We start from the raw sequence: 16,642 nt of genomic DNA, 5'->3' as shown, positions 1-16,642 counted from the left end.
ACAATATGGGACAAGAAGGATGGGGAATTAAAAGCAATGAAAATAGTTGTTAGGCTTGTCAGTGCTGATAGCAGAGAGGATCGTCATGGAAGTGAAGTCCACTGACCAACCCAAAATTGACTGTTTAGCATCCTGTCTCCAAAAGGCAGAGGCATTGCATTTATTTTGCTAAATGCTAAAGAGGTTAGAGCTTGATTTCTACAATTAAGTCAAATATTGGAAGAAAAACTGCACTGCAAGGGAGCTGAAATATAATGCTTCTTCTACAGGACTGGTGAAAAGTGTGTGTTAAATTTCAAACCATGTGGCCTTTTTGGGAAGGAATTACACAAAGTTGAGGGCTACATTCAGGACAAAAGGTAAAAAACTCCTTTCTGAAGTGTGCATATACAAGGGAAGAGGGGCTTTCGGGTTGGGGACCGTGGCTCAGTTCTGGAACACATGCTTTGCATGCAGAAGGTCCAAGGTTCAATCAGTAGACTGATTCTGTATAAGGCAGTTTCATGTGTATTCAACTTGAGGTGCTGATTGTTTTTCAATGTTTTAAAATTTTGTATAGAGCTTGAAACTGAATACTAGAATAAGTCAAAAAAGACTTTTTCCTTAAATCTCTTTTCTAACAGCAAAAAGAAACTATGTGCACTCTATGGAAAATGGACTGATTGTTTGTACAGTATTGACCTTGCTACATTTGAAGCTTACAAAAAAAATGACAAGAAAAACACCGAAGATAAAAAAAACAATAAGCAGGTATTGTTTTAAAAGACAGAGCAATTGGGGGGAGGTCACTGTTGACTTTTTAGTGCTCTGTTCTGTAGGGACCTTCTCTTCTACTATTTTATTTAGTAAGGTTTATTCTAGTTGATGAATTGAAGTCTGAGTGATAGGAATAGGAGAGTGCAGAAGGGTTTTCTTGCAATGCATTGCACTGTAGGGGTTCATATAACTAAAATATCTGGAAAATGTGGTGTTGTGGAGTTGGATTTGAGGGTTCCCTTCTAGTATGAGAAGTCTGCCTTTGGCTCATGAAAAAAAAAACTTGTGTGCAAAAAACAATAGTATCACATGATACTGTTGTTTCAGTTTGCTGCACATATCACTCTTTTGCTGTTTGTTTTCTACTGAGGTGAAATTATTTTTCTTTGTTATATCCACACTCTATATCGTGGCTAACATGCTTTTTGATCACTCAGATTTCCATAATCTGTGCTCAGAATGCAAAAACTTCCCATGTTCCCCTCCAGCCCATTGCAACCCCCAGAAAGATCATTTCTAGGCTCATGGGAGCCACGTGGAGGGATAGCCATGTGGGGCAGGAGGCTAGACAAGGGAGCGAAATTATCGTCCTCCCTCTTCTACAAGTACATTGAGAGAGAGGGCATTTTCATACCCTTGTCCCACCATGCTCCAGCCATGTGGGTCCTACAACCCCAGGAATTATATTTCTGAACATTAGAAAGGCTACAGGAACAGAGGAATGTGGGGAAATTGAGTATGTCTTCTGTGCCCAGATGGTTGGGTATGAGTCAGTGTATCTTTGGAAACAGTAGCTAGTTCAAGTTAGAAATGCATGTCAAGATGAAATCCACAGCTTCTTGCTCTACATTTTCATTTTAATTTTCTCACACCTGAGAAAATTCACATGTTGAACCCAACATCTCTAACCTTTTGACATTATTTGTTGCTTGAAATTGTGTATATTTCCAAATAATGACCAGTTACTTTCATGAAATGCAAAAGGTATGCTGTACAAAAGGCATGAATACCATGTTGCAAGGCCAGTATGTTTTGCTGATTGTACTCTTTATTCTGTAAGATCTCAAAGCACTTCTATGACCTTCAGGTTTTTCCCAAATTTCCCTCAAAGTCCCCAATGTTCCTCCCCGCTGAGGTTTCATAGGCACATCCCGTATCGCTGTGAGATGCACCTTCACAAATTCCTTCAGTAGACAAATTCTTTACGTTAGCAATTAGTCTTTCCCCTTCCAACAGCATAAATGGGAGACATTGGCTATCTTGAATAGTTCATGGAATTATTTTCTGTAAAAATGTGGCATTTTTCAAACTGTCAAGAGACTATGCCTGATACTGGGTTGATCAGCATAATTCATACCTTTGAAAGACTTCTTGAAGCTTAAGATAGAATCCAGATAACATTAAAGGATTTTCTGTTGATTTCATTGGGAAAAAATTGATTTCAAATGTGCTTTATGTTCTTAATTTGGACAGGATTATGTCTTTAATGGGTTATAGCTTCATGTCATACCGATTCTTCTGTCCTTTTATTTTATGACTTCAGAATATGTTTTCCTTCTAAATGCCCTATTCACATCATTGCTACTTTGCAATGCAGTTTTCAGTATTTTATTATCAGAAGTATGGAAAAGCCCTGGAGATTCTCCGCTGTCCTTAAGAGAGCACCTGAGGGGAGCCCATGGGAGAAAGTGGTGAAGAAATGAAAAACATAACTTGTGTATACCAGTTATCTAATTCTTGTAATCTGGCTATACAGGTGGATGTTGTTATTTTAGATCCAAATACATAACATGACTACTTTAACGTCAGACCTTTTTCTTTGGTTTGGAGATACCAGCTCAGGCCACAAGAAAATGTAGAATAGAACATCAGTAGCTGCTTCTTTAACCAGTAGCTTGAAACCCAAGCATTATCTGGAAATTTTAGAAAAAATCACTTTTCTATCTATCTTTCTTCTTGCCAATGTAGAAAATGGTGTTTTTTCCCCATACAGCTTGATTATATTAGTGAGTGGGTTTTTTACATTTACATTTCCAGTTTTCAAAGTGAATACTGCAGTTGTAAGTGTAGCAGAAATTGCAGATGAACTAAAGTCAGTACTTTGATTAGTTCACTGTTTAGTACCATATTTGTTTTATATTATAATCATTTTAAACAGTGTTCTAAAGTATTTTTTCCTATGCTTTAAGAATATGTGAAGGAGTGAGTTTAATTGGATATATGTTAGGGTATACAAATGTCCTATCTTAGAATTTTAGACTGACATGCTGTCTGAAGTTACTTTGGAATTATTAATTTTATTTGGATTTTTTTTTCTTTGAGAAATCTACCCTTTCAAATACTGGAAGTGTATATTTTGGCATGTTTCTTTAGACAGAGGGGTTTCTTGCTGCAGAAGGGGGAATAATGAGAAAGGCTGTTTTCACACGTGCCCCGGGAGATCACGCAAACTCATGGCATGATCTCCCTGCACGATCCCCTTTAATGGCCCGATGATGTCAGAAAAAGGGCCATTAAACGGGATCATGCTGGGAATGCTGGGAACTTTTATGCCATGAGTTTCGCATGAAATTCTAGGCGCGTGGCTGTGTGAAAACGCTTTGGTTGATCTAATGGTTTATCTGTTACTGTATACTTAACTTTTCAAATACTTGGGGTTTTGTAAAGCGAGTTTTTTCCATCTGTGAGCTTTTTGAAGTGTTCCTTATTCAAGACAGGGTTGTTGCCTATATTTCTTGTAGATGGGTGGTTCAGATGAACCAGATGAGATGCCTTTGCCAGATTCTGAAACTGTGTGTGTTATTCCCGGAAGTGTTTTGTTATGGAGGATAGCTCCAAGGCCTTCAAACTCAACACAGGTAAGAGAGAACCATGGTAAAAAGGAAATCTGTTTTGTCAATTTGTCAGTCTCCTCATAAAGCTGAAACACCCTAACAATTATGTATTAGTGCTTTGGAGAAAGGTGGGGGAGGGAATACAAAGATAATAATAATAACAACCATCACAACAACATTCGATTTATATACCACCCTTCAGGACAACTTAAAGCCCCACTCAGAGCAGTTTACGAAGTGTGTTATTTATTATCATTGATCCAGGTCTTGCCTTTATTACCAATTTATTACAGTAGGAAGGGGAAAGGTGACTTGCCTTGCTGGGAACTCCCTTAGACCAAGGTTTCCCTGTAAAGCACTGATAACCAGCTGCTACCATTTGGATATCTCTTGAGAATATCTAAATTGACCTGCTAAGAAGAGTTCTTTCTAGTGCACTACTAGACCATTAAGGAAGTAATGCTGGGAATACCTTATAGCAAATTATGTAGCATCTCTGAAGTCCGGCATGTAGGGAAGAGATCAAGAGAAGTATACTAAATGGAGCTGCTGTGGTGTAGTTTAGAGAGTCAGACTAGGATGGGGGAGACCAGGTTCAAATCCCTACTCTGCCATGGAAGCTAACTGGATGATCTTTGCCAGTCACACACTCTCAGCCTTACCTACCTCTCAGGGGTCGAATCCACATTCACCCATTACCCACATGTTTATCGGATATCTTCCATTTGCCTCCAATCCGCGATTTTTTCCTCTTCGTTCACATTCCTGCTTCCAATCCGTCTTTCTTGCGCGTCCCTCCGGTCACACGGCCGCTCGAAAACTGCTTTTTTGGGCGGGACCTTTTTTCCCCACCCATTTTTTTTTTAGCGCACTTTTCCATTATTTCGATCTTGCCTTATAAAGAAACATCATAGAAGATAATGATGCCTCTCTTTCCCCCACTGACAGCACTGATGGCTCTCTCCCGTTTCTTTTTTGGAAATTTGGAAGCATGTGGGGGCATTTCCTATGCAGGACAATTTCAATATTACAGTAATATAAAATTAAAAAAATAAAAAACAGTTAAAAAGGAAGTTTCACGAGTCCATTCTGAGGATGGATTCACCCCAAAATGATTTTTCAAACTACCAGATTTGATTCAGAAACAGCATAATCAATAAATCCAATGCTATGAAGTCAAAAACAGTCTTTTGCAGACTACGGAGCACTTGCAAGTTGAATCAGCCAATAGGAATTCTCGGAACGGCCGGAGAGACAGGAAGGGGGGGGTTTAAAAAAAAAACCGCGTAAATTGCGCATTGGCCCGTTCACAGCCACCGTGAAACTCCCGTTGAAAACCTGTGACCACATATTCGGGAGAAATGCGAATGAAATGCGTCTGTTTAATGAGGTAATGTGACCAGCACTCGGGATTGCGTGGGGAATGCGGGGAACATGCGACTTAGAATGAGTAATGTGGATTCGACCAGGGTTGCTATGAGGATAAAATGGAGGAGAGGAAAACGATGTACACCACTTTGGGTTCCCATTGGGGAGAAAGGTAGGGTACAGATAAAGCAAATAAATAAATAAATAAAACTCCTTCATTCCCTAGTAATTTCTCAAGTGATTGTGACTCAGAGCGGGACCACAAGTGACAAAAGGCACAGATTGGACACTTGTCTGCTTCCCTCAAGTGTTGATGGGAAATGTAGGCATCCTGGTCTTGCAGCTTGACTCTCTGACTGCTGTCCAATGGACTTTTCAACTGTCATTTGTCCAACATTCCACCAAGCTGCCTACATTTCCCATCAAAACTTGAGGGAAGCTGACAAGTGTCCAACCTGTGCCTTTTGTCACTTGTGGTTCTGCTCTCATTGTCTCACAAGAGTGCCCGTGTAGCCATATTGAATGCAGCTAAAGAACGGAATCACTTCTCTGTTGCAGCAACATCAGGAACCTAGCCTATGGCAGCTCTGTCAATGGCTTTCTGTTCTGTTGGGATTTTCACATGAGTTTGTAGATTCAGGAATCAATGACTATAATTTTCAGTCCAGATAATCCTTACTAGATATCTACTGCAGCGCCTGTTCAAGTTGCATTAGTACTGTATTGGTTGCTTTTGGAGATCCATTTGGTGTAATGGTTAGCATGTCAGACTAGGATCTGGGAGAGCCACATTTGAATCTGCAGTCTGCCAGGGAAGCTTGCTGGGTGACCTTGAGTCAGTCACGCACTCTCAGCCAGGGGAGAAGGCTATACACCACTTCGGGTTCGCATTCACTAGAAATGTGGTATATAAATGAAATTAAGTGTGTGCGCTAGTTAAATTAAACCTCCTAGTTAAATTAAACCTCCTTGAATATGGAGGGTCAAAACTGGATGTCCCCACCCTGAGCAAAAGTTAACTATTCCTGCTAATGAAGACTTGTTATCTTGTTAGCAGCAGGTAGTAATCTTGTGAAATCAAGTCCTATCATGTTCCCTTGTCTTTCATTTCCAGTTGAGGAACCCCTAACCAGTGACACAAATATATAATACACACCTTTATGCTTATTAAGTTTGTTCAGTTTTCTTTACTCCAGTCCTTAATGTCTTCTTGTTCAGCTTGCACACTATCTTAGTCTTTCTCTTCATTTCAGAGGACTCTTTGTTAACTTATTGTTATGAGCAAATTTCGTAAGCTTCCTGCTTTTGTTTCCAAGGGCACTCTAATGAAAACATTGAATAAAAATGTCCCAAGACTGGTCCCTCAGAAACTCAATTTGTTATTTCCTCTGAGCATAAATGCCTACTAACAGTTGATACTCCATAATAAAACAAAAGAATATTTGTAAAACATGGTTTTGTTGTATTAATTTATTTAGATGTACAACTTCACCACCTTTGCAATGGCTTTGAATGAATTGGATAAAGAAATGGAAAGTATTATTCCTAAAACTGACTGCAGATTACGGCCAGATATAAGAGCAATGGAAAATGGTGAAATAGGTAACATATGTATTCCTGTATAAAATATATGTATATGCAATAATGACTATAAAATATCTATATCCAATGGCGGCATTTTACAGGGCGTATCTTCTTGTGTAGGTGTGTTTTGTAAAGCATATTTTACAATAACCTTCACAAAGGTTCGTCCAGTATACATTTGCCTGTAGCGAAGTAGAAAATGTTGGAAATCATATCTTTATGCTTGCTTGAATGAAGGATGCTGTCATGCTTAGTGTGTGTGTTCCAACTTGTTTTTTTATTCATTATGAACTTGCCTTCACTAATAGATTGCTTGAATAAATTTAGAAGTGATTCATAATTGAACTACATTTGTCCAATAAAATTGTATGTCCATAAGAGACTGAGAGCAAGAAAACTACTCTAAAATTTCAGGAGCAAATTATATGTTTAAAATATTGCAGACACTGGAAAATCTTAGTTTAATGCATCTTTTATGTGTTTGCTACTGATTATACTTGCCTAGCCCAACCTGTGATTTCAAGAACACAAGAAGACATATTTCAACCTGTGATTTCAAGAACACAAGAAGACATATTTCAGCTCACTGCTGAAATCATATTTCAGTGATTTCAGCAGTGAGCTAATCTAGTTACTATCTAGTTCGTAAATGGAATAGAATTCTTAGAATAATGCTTGTTGCAAACAAACCAGCTTAAAAATGTGTGGCTACAGCTGGTTTCTCAGTATTTCTGCTACTCATTCTTCAATTCATATTATAATTTAACAGATCATATTTTTCTAACTCTTTGTTAGATTTAGCTAGTGAAGAAAAGAAAAGGCTTGAAGAAAAACAAAGAACTGCCCGTAAAAACAGGTCTAAGTCAGAAGAAGACTGGAAGACGAGGTCAGTAAAGTAAAGTGGGGTGAAGCTTTTGTGTAACAGATACTAAACACTCTAGGTGATCTTAACATGTCAGCATATTGCTTTAATGTCTTGTTTAAGATGTTAACAGCTGAAGAGGAAGTTCAGGTTTAGCTAATGAAACTATATCAAAATAATTGAGACTGAAAAATGTTCATAATTTTCTGTCAGGAATAACTTACTGTAGTCCTTAACATTAACAAGTAGCTCAAGCTACTGGGATAAAAGTGGGAAGGAGTTCTGCTTGCTTTGATTGTTATTGCCTCACTAGAATTTGTTCACATATTTAAAAGTTCATCAGGCCTTAGAGTCAGCATTGACCCCTAGTCTTTAGGAGAGAGATAAGTTGATGGTGGGGGGTGGGGGGGAGTACACACAAGCTTACAGATACATCTGACTTTTGAGACTTCCCAATGAAAACTCAGAACTGCTATTCACAGTTCAGGTAGGTTTGGGGAAAAGAAAGGTAATAATTTACATCACTCTAGCAATGCTCTGTTAATAATGGCAGAGTTGGACACAAGCTTGTGAAAAGCACATTTCTTTGCACCATTTAGTTAATATTGTTTGATCCTGCATTTTGTTTTTTTTAATTTGTGGAGTAACTTGGCCTCTGTGCAGCTCTTTGTTTCAGCAGTAATTACCATGTTTGAACACTTGATTCTTCCAAGTAATACACATGTGCACACATGCAACACCTTAGTTAACAAGCATGAAATTTTATGTGAGAAAGTAGAAAGATGGTGGAAAACTGAAAAGAAGCAAGAAGTAGGTACAAACTAACGTATCAGCTTTATTTTTTTTGTGCACTCAGCAATTCATACCAAATTGTTGCCTTCTCTGTATTGAGTACTAAGCCTGAATCCTATACAAATGATTTAGGACACATGGATAGGATTCCACTGCTTTGTTTTAAGTCAACGTAGTACAGTATGTGCTTTACACACTAACTTACAGTTACATCTTTGCTCTAGATAATTTTTCAGATTTTTAAAATATTTACATTACCTTTTTCAGACTGAGAACTTGCTTCAGTTTCACTAAACAGCTTTGGGGAAATTCGGAAAACATCCGTAAAATCTCACATGCAGATGCTCATTTCCTCCTGGCCAGGCATATCCACTATAAGCAGGAAAGGATGAGAATCTCATATTTGCTGACTTACTGCCGGGCATGGGCATCATCCACCCAAGAGAGCTGCCCAGTGCTCCCACAGCACCATGTAATCCTTGACTGGCATTTCTGTCAACAGCATGTCTTCGCTTGTGGAATTGAGGGGTGGATGTATTCTTTTGTCATGTGACAAAACATTTATTTATTTATTTATATTCCATCTTTCTCACTGAGACTCAAGGCGGATTACATAGTGTGAGATTAGTACAATCAGTGGCAAGGACAAGGGCAAGCATTTCCATACAGTGTCAAGAATATTTCCATAAACAATGTCATGGGGTAAATGAATATAAGTTTACAAAGACATAGTAATAGAGCATTCAGGTGAAGGAAAGAAAAGCCTGTGCCATCCCACATCTTATTTTGCTGTGCTCTGTTTTCTGAAGCATTTGAATTTCTCCTGGCAAGCCAGTTGGTTCTTCAGTGGATACCTGGAAGTAAATTAAGTTAGCCACAGAACAGAACAAAAATACTGACATGAGTGAACCTAGCACAGGGTGTTATGTGGACATCTAAGTTTTAGTGCTCCTCACAGCTTATTTAAAAATAGACACCACAACCGTCCCCATCAGGATCCCAGTAGCAAGAAGGAACAGAGGAAACACCCCTCCCTCACTATGTTCTCTGTGTTCCTCACTGTGTTTCTGAGGGAGACTTTGAATGTGTGGTAAAATGGAGACCCATGATACTATCTGCCTGAAAAGGGGGAGGGGTGGATGGGTGTAGTTTCTGACAATTTAATCATAATTGGGTGTTTTCTATTGAGTCGAATAGAAATAGCTACTAAATTGATTAAGATAGCAAAATAATTAATAAGAAAACCAACACGAGATTTTTATGTGCATCCCTAATAGCTGTTCAAACATTCAGTTTTAGTTCATTATTAATTCTTCATGTCATCCTTTTGGAAGTAGCTTATATATATATATATATTTTTTGGCAGCGTTGTTTTCTTCAACCATTCTTTCATTTCAACATGTTGTTCTAATTGCATGCAGCAGTCTGGAGGTTAATGCACCCAAGTGACCCTGGCCTTATTGTACAAAGAATGTGATGGGCCAAATTTTTTCTGTACTTAAAAGTTGATGTCAGTGTCACGAGGCTCTTAAGCTATTCCTTTTGGAAACCAACTTATCTGTCTTTGCAATAAAAATGTACTCTGAAATGGTGCAACATGAGCTGCTCGTAAGCGAAAAAAGTACTTTCAGCTGTTGAACAAGAAATCTAAGCAGATGGTTGGTTTTTAAATGACAGACACAAAATTTGCACTGGTGACTGTACGGCAAAAAGCATCTTTTAGGGGGAAACTCAGTGGGCAGCTAGAACAATGGCACATTATTCATTCATTTGGAAACATGAATGCTTGACTGTTAGTGTCCTGGGCTCCTTGGTCACCATCAGGCTAATACTTGGCAAAGGCTCAAGCATGCAACAAGTTAGCAGACTGAACTGCTGGGGAAAGATTTATTTTCCTTTGCTTGGGAAGATGCCTCCAAGTTTCCATGTTTCATTGCCTCTTTTTGCAGAGGTTGTGATTTTAAGGTTGTGGAGTTGGTTTTGTTTCATTTTAAACTGAGTCTGTCCCAATACTCTGTCCTAAATTACTGATAATCTGGAGTATTGTGAAGTTGAAAACAAATGAACAACATTCATTTACTTATTTGATATTACATTAGGCAGTTGCCTGAGAACCCTCCACTTCTTTAAAAAAAAAAAGTATCATGTGGGGTGGTTGTTGTGGGTTTTCCGGGCTGTATTGCCGTGGTCTTGGTGACACAGAGATCTCTGTCTTTTGGTGCTGCACCTCTGAAGATGCCAGCCACAGCTGCTGGCGAAACGTCAGGAACTACAATGCCAAGACCACGGCAATACAGCCTGGAAAATCCACAACAACCATCGTTCTCCGGCCGTGAAAGCCTTCGACAATATATCATGTGGGGATTTGAAATGTCCTTTTGAAGGGGGCATCTCTTCCTTCTGTGGTTACTTATCAGGGTGTCTTTCAGTAATCCAGTAACTAAAAATCAGGAATGAATCTTCTGAAGGTTCTACTTTGTTTGAGATTAAAAGAATCATTGGCTTGGATCAGATGTCGTGGCAAACTGTGAATGAATGGGAGGAATCCTTAGGTTCCCACACCTTCTTGCTTCTGATCAATATTTCTGCTTTTGTGGCAAACTACATCCTGTCATTACATCCAAGGAGGGAAAATACTCTTCTGTTTTCCTGTTAAAGCAGGAGTTCAGAGCAGACTCCTGAGGGAAGAGGTGTGGCTCAACGTTAGAGCATCTGCTTGGTCTACAGAAGGTCCCAGGTTCAGCCCCCAGCGTTTTAGTTAAAGGGTCAGTTAGTAGATGATGTGAAAGACCTGAAGCCTTGGTGGAGAGACACTCCTGGTCTGAGTAAACAATACTGACCTTAATAGACCAATGGTCAGAGTCAGTAGAACTTAGCTTCATGTGTTCATAAGCACATGGTTTAATTTCGGTTGACGTATTTTGTTAGTAATGCCATAATGACAAAGCATAGCTTGCTCTGAAATTAGATTAGATCCCTCCTTGGAAGGGGAGGGGAAGTTTGACCCCAACAATCCTTCCCTCCCCATGGCTTTACAGCAGAATTTAAATAAGGCACATAGTGGAGGAAATTAGCTAGTTATAAAAGTAGGCTAACCATCTTTGTTGTTTCCCTCGGTTGTGCCATGAGAATCCTTTAGCATTGATGTGTTCTAATTCAAATGTCTTTTTGTCACTGTAAGTTGCATTTTTGTTTTGTCTTTTTTCAAAGTCAACCAGTGGCCCAGTCTCCCAGGTTTGATCCTTTCTAATACATATTTTGCTTGCTTTCCTGACATGCTTGACTTTGTGTTTAAGGTTTAGAGTTGTGCCCAGTTCCTATAAACAGTGAATTCGGTCATCTTCTCAAAATTCTGGCATAGTTTTTAAAAGTCAGCTGAAATTACTGTTCTGCTTTTTCTCTTTTCTAAATGGTGCTGTAAATTTGCACCACTTCTGTTAAGTAGACATTGCATGTATATTGATATGCAAGATTTCAGGATGCATCTCAAAAGGAGAACAGAAGCATGTCATTTCCCCTACAACCATATTATTTGTAGACTGCCAGATAGTTCTTTATTTTAAATAAACAGAGAGACGTCTCCATATGATGACTCATCTCCTAGGGTCTTGTGTACATGGCTTCATCCAGGCAACGTCTGTGTTTGCCACAACAAGGTATGGTTAGATACTGGGCTGGAGCCAGTGATTCCTTCAGGCAGTGACAAACATGGATCTTCCCCTCCCCACCCCCAGCATCCAGTTCTGACCCTGGTGTCATGGGCCTCCTGTGGAATAATGGCCATGTGGATAGATTACAGTGGGGGAAGGGAAGCACAGTCTTCCTTCATGCCTCTTCTATCTGTGGCACTTTACTGAGAGAGGAGGAAGTGATTTGCCTGAATTTCCTTTCTCAGTGTAGTGTAGTGACTGGCATGGCTATTACACCATGCAAGTGTCATGACCCTGGGAGTCAACTTTCTTGGGGTTGGAAGTGGCTTGCAGGGGAGGGGAATGCAGGAAAGATCTGCTTACAATAGAACTGTGAGTCACTGGATCCAAACCACTCATCTGACTCTCTGGCTATATATGCAAGAATGCTTCACTAGGGGAGGAGTTGATAGGTACAAATCAGAACATATTGATGCTTTTCTGTTACAATTCAACCTAATTGCAAAGGTGATGAATACCTGAATAGTAAATATCCTACTATATAAAAGGCTAAGTGTATTCAAGACAACTCACTTCCTACCCTGGTGCACCCCCAGAGGGTGCTGCTGTGGAGGGGAGGCCAGATGAGGCAGCCAGACCTCCAGAGAGCATGCCACAGCAGGAATCCTAGGCCGAAATCAGGCACGGAGCAGGCAGCAATGCCCACCCCCTGCCCTTCATCCAGCTGGGATCAGACGCGGAGTAGGGGGCAATACCCACCATCCACCTTCACCCAGCTAGGATCAGGAGGGGAGCAGGTGACAGTTCCCACCGACCGCCTTCACCCAGCTGGGATCAGGCTGCAGGGCCTGCCCCTTCACTCGGCGGCAGTGCCCACCCCTGCCTTCATCCAGCCGGGATCAGTGACAATGGAGGAGAGAATGCCCGCCTGCTCGCCCTCTCCTTTCTAGAGCCCGTTGTATTTTTTCCCATAACGGGCTTTGTTGCTAGTATTAAAAATAATATCTGACAGTTTCCATTGTATGTCAATGACTTTTTAGTTTATTTATAAGTCTAATATTAAGGACTGCTGTGAGATGGGACACCACACAAGGAGTGACCCTAGACCTACTTGTCACCTGTCTGTTCTCTGGGCGAGAGAGTAGATAGTGGTGAAGAGGCAACCCACTTCCCAAATCTGCAGCCTTCCTTGGCTATAAGCTTCTTGAAATGGAACTTAAATGGTTTTGCCCCTTCCAATGAAAACTAAATGTCATTTTCCTTTCTTTTCTGTTTCTTTGCCATTTGTTTTGGCTGAATACAATCAGAAGTAGTGACTAGAAGAAACTGAGTAGTTCAGTTAAGTCTTCCTTAGTAGAGACATGATGAGGATAAGGGTGCAGAATTTCTAGTTTTTCAATTTGAAAAGTCAGACGTGCAAGATAGAGCATGCAGCATTTGGCATATCTCTTGAACAGTCTATCCTCTTTCTAAATGTGTTCCCTTTTTTCTCCCTTTCAGGTGGTTCCATCAAGGCCCTAATCCCTACACTGGAGGACATGATTGGATTTACTCTGGGAACTACTGGGACAGAAACTACTTTAACTTGCCTGATATTTATTAAAATGCATTGGGGAAGCCTGAGGCTAATACAGATAAGTCTTAATCAGTTTTCAGTGTTTTCCCTTATTCCTATACTTAGAAAAAACTGACTTTTAACTAAATATACCATTAAGCAGCTTCTACAGCAGCTGTGGTGGCACAAGATTGTTCTTTGGGAGGAATTATTTCCCTATATTATCTCCCTATATTAAGTAATATATACGTATGTATTTAACAAAAATCAATTATGGGTGCTGTACTTGGGAAAGCCTTAGCCACGTTTGCTGAAGGAAGCAATACAAAAAATATTTGGTCATCGGGAAATGAAACACTTTTAGGTCAGTGATATCTTTGTTGGCATAATAGAAATTTGAGATTTCTTATGAGACAAATACCAAAAGCACATTCATCAAATGCAATACCACGTTGGCATGAAGCTAGACGAAAAGTGGTCATTCTTGGGAAGACTTAACTTTCTGAAGGTGATGTTCCATTATTTCATAAAATACTGGATTATGGATAATGAGTCTGGAAATGTTACTGGCCCTGCACCAGCCACCCTTCCCCTCTTTCCTTGATATATGAAATAGGATAAACTGGTAACATTATTCAGCCGTATCTATTCCATGTTTAGTGCAGTGTTTTTGAATTTGCTCTTTCATGTTTTATTACCATGCTTGTATCTCTAAGGAATTAAGAGCCATTTAAATCTTTATAAGTTTAAGTTGAACTAAGATGAAGTATTTTTTAATCTAACGCACTAGGAGAGTGATGCTGAGCACTGTCAGAAGTGGGTGGAGAGGGGGGAATGCTCCTAAGCAAAGGGATTCTACTGCACTTGGGGCACTGGTTGCCACCAGTAAATGTTCCAGAAGGAAGTGTTGTGCATTTCAAAGCCAGTAAGGCAGCTCTGAGACTACTGTACACAGCCGATTTACCCCTTTGTTTGGGGTACATTAAACTTTATGGAATTATATATTTGTATAAAACCGAGTCAATTCCTTAGGGCTTGCTGCTCTTGTATAATTTAATTGATGTTTGGAAGTATAGTGTTATCTGAGTAATTTAATTGCTATTAAATAAAGACTTTACACTGTCTCTGTACTGCAGTTCCTTAATTATACTGGGAGTATCACCCCTTTGCAAAATGGGTACAGAATTATTCTTCCTACAGTGAGGTTTGTTGAAATCTAATGTTCATTCTTGAATTAGTAATTAGTTGCAGCCATTTTGTGTAAAGGCAATTGTGGTGGCAATGAGGAGGGTGTTGGAGGAAGAGAAAAGAGAGACGAGGAGGGCTTCTGAGGTAAACTGCCTCTGGACTTAGGGCTGTCCAAATCTCACACTTTGGCCCAGAAAAAGGGGAAACATGAGCTTTATTTAACTGGTTGGTAGTGTGTAAGCTTTGTGTTCCCTAAAGGTATTTGTGACCCTACATGAATAATATGGTAATTAATGGTGAGGTAAATATAACCTACTTCCCACAGCTATTTTGACTTAACAAATAAGACACAGATTGAACTGAACAACATATACAACTGTCTGTCAGCTGCATTCCCCAAAGGTTATACATCTCTCCCCTTATAAGTTAATTCATTGAACTGAGCTTTAGTTAACCAAACACTAACACTTAGAGGATAATGGATCCAGGGTTCTTCAGCATTTAAGGTCCAATATAACCTTTTAACCAGAGCTTACAGGCTTACACTCAGGTTCTGGGTTGCAATTTTACCTCACAAAGATTCTGGTCATAGAATTGATGGACCCTTCACAAGGTACATATTTATTTCACTAAAACAAGTTTCCTTCCCTAACCTGATCCAAAATCCAAATAAAATGCCTGAGTAAGTTTACGCTGTTATCGACAGCCACCACAAGGACCTTCTTTCCAAAGCAACATAGATCGCAGAAAGGGGAAGAGTATCTCACTTCATGCTTGGCATGAAGGCTTGCCCCTGTTCCTTGGCATGCTAGAAAACATTCTAGAAACTATTCAGCACTGAAGATATTTGTGTATATATAGCAAGTCCATGCAGACTGTGTGGCAGAGGATCTTCCATTCCAAACTTGCCATACAGATGAGAAGAAAACCAACTTCATGGTGAAGTTACTATAGTGTTACTTACAACTTGAATCTCCAGTCCCCTCGTTTCATATTCCTCCTGAAGTGGCTTGTGGGATATGAGGCATGCAGTGACTCTGGCTTACAGTGCTTAAGGAAGCAGTTCAGTCATCCCTGGAGAGGGGCTTGACTTGAGGCACCAGGTCTTGAGGAGCACATGAGCTAAAGGCTTTTGATGCCTCATATGGAAGAGGCTAGAATCACACAAGGGGACCTCAAGATGTGTCTTGCCCACAAAGCAACTAGTTATAGGTATCAGGGATCCCCTCTTGGAAGTAGACCGTCTTTTAAATTTTCCAGAGCATCACACCAACTGTGCATTCAGACAACAGTCAGCCGCATTGATTCTTAATGTGCTCTTTCCCCCACTGTGCTCTTCATTTTCTTCCACTTTGTCACAGTTCTTCAGATGGTTGTGAAGTTTTAAACTTCCCTAAATCTTGCCACTCTGGATGTCAACATAAAACAGATTTCCCTTTGAACTTCCTACAATCAAGTTTTCACAGATATTTGAAGGGCATTGGACGGAGGGCACCTAAGCAGCTACATGCTTAAGAACAGTGGGCTTTGTTTCATCATCTCTCCCTCACTCTCTAGCAAAGAAACATACACTATTTATGGGGAGGGAAATCTATTCCCTTTCTAACTTGGGGGTGGTAAAAAAAAAGAATCAAACCATTAATAAGGAAGAAAAACTCTGGCTAGAGGAGCGCAGAACGTTCAATGAGAATTTCCCCCTGCCCCGCATCTTCCACTGGCTATAGCAGGAAGTTCTTTCTGCAATTGTGAATATTTTCCTCACTTGAGGAATAGAAAGAAACTTTCATCATTTATACATGGGGAAACAAGCAGCATTCAATGTTCTTTAGTTCCATCCTGAATATACTGGTACTTAAAGTGGGACTGAAAAGCTCTAACCTATTAGTTGGCTTCTAGCAGCCAGTCCTATCAAGTTCTATTCCTTGTCCTCTATAAATTAAAACATGCTTTTGTGTCATTCTTATACAACCTTTTAAAATGCCCCTCTATGTTTCTAAAAGCCTCCTAGAGCTTTATTCTCATAGCTACAGAAATTAATAATTGGGTGTGTGTT

At 39.8% G+C, this 16,642-nt stretch overlaps 1 protein-coding gene across 3 annotated transcripts in view; it reads left to right on the top strand.

Moving 5' to 3' along the window:
• The window catches only part of OSBPL1A (oxysterol binding protein like 1A), a 92,904-nt gene extending 78,373 nt beyond the window's left edge, over nucleotides 1–14,531 (top strand). For all 3 annotated transcript variants that reach the window (XM_054985320.1, XM_054985321.1, XM_054985322.1), the window contains 6 exons: nucleotides 270–359; nucleotides 624–750; nucleotides 3,498–3,614; nucleotides 6,437–6,560; nucleotides 7,338–7,428; nucleotides 13,347–14,531. In XM_054985320.1, the coding sequence (XP_054841295.1) occupies nucleotides 270–359; nucleotides 624–750; nucleotides 3,498–3,614; nucleotides 6,437–6,560; nucleotides 7,338–7,428; nucleotides 13,347–13,449 (652 nt within the window). In that variant the 3' untranslated portion in view covers nucleotides 13,450–14,531. The remainder of the gene's footprint in view (nucleotides 1–269; nucleotides 360–623; nucleotides 751–3,497; nucleotides 3,615–6,436; nucleotides 6,561–7,337; nucleotides 7,429–13,346) is intronic.
• Nucleotides 14,532–16,642: the final 2,111 nt, after the last annotated feature.

Source organism: Eublepharis macularius, chromosome 7, assembly GCF_028583425.1.
Source record: "Eublepharis macularius isolate TG4126 chromosome 7, MPM_Emac_v1.0, whole genome shotgun sequence".
Classification (NCBI taxonomy): Eukaryota; Metazoa; Chordata; class Lepidosauria; order Squamata; family Eublepharidae; genus Eublepharis; species Eublepharis macularius.
The sequence above is the reverse complement of the archived record's forward strand: the minus strand, read 5'-3'. Positions and strand labels throughout refer to the sequence as shown.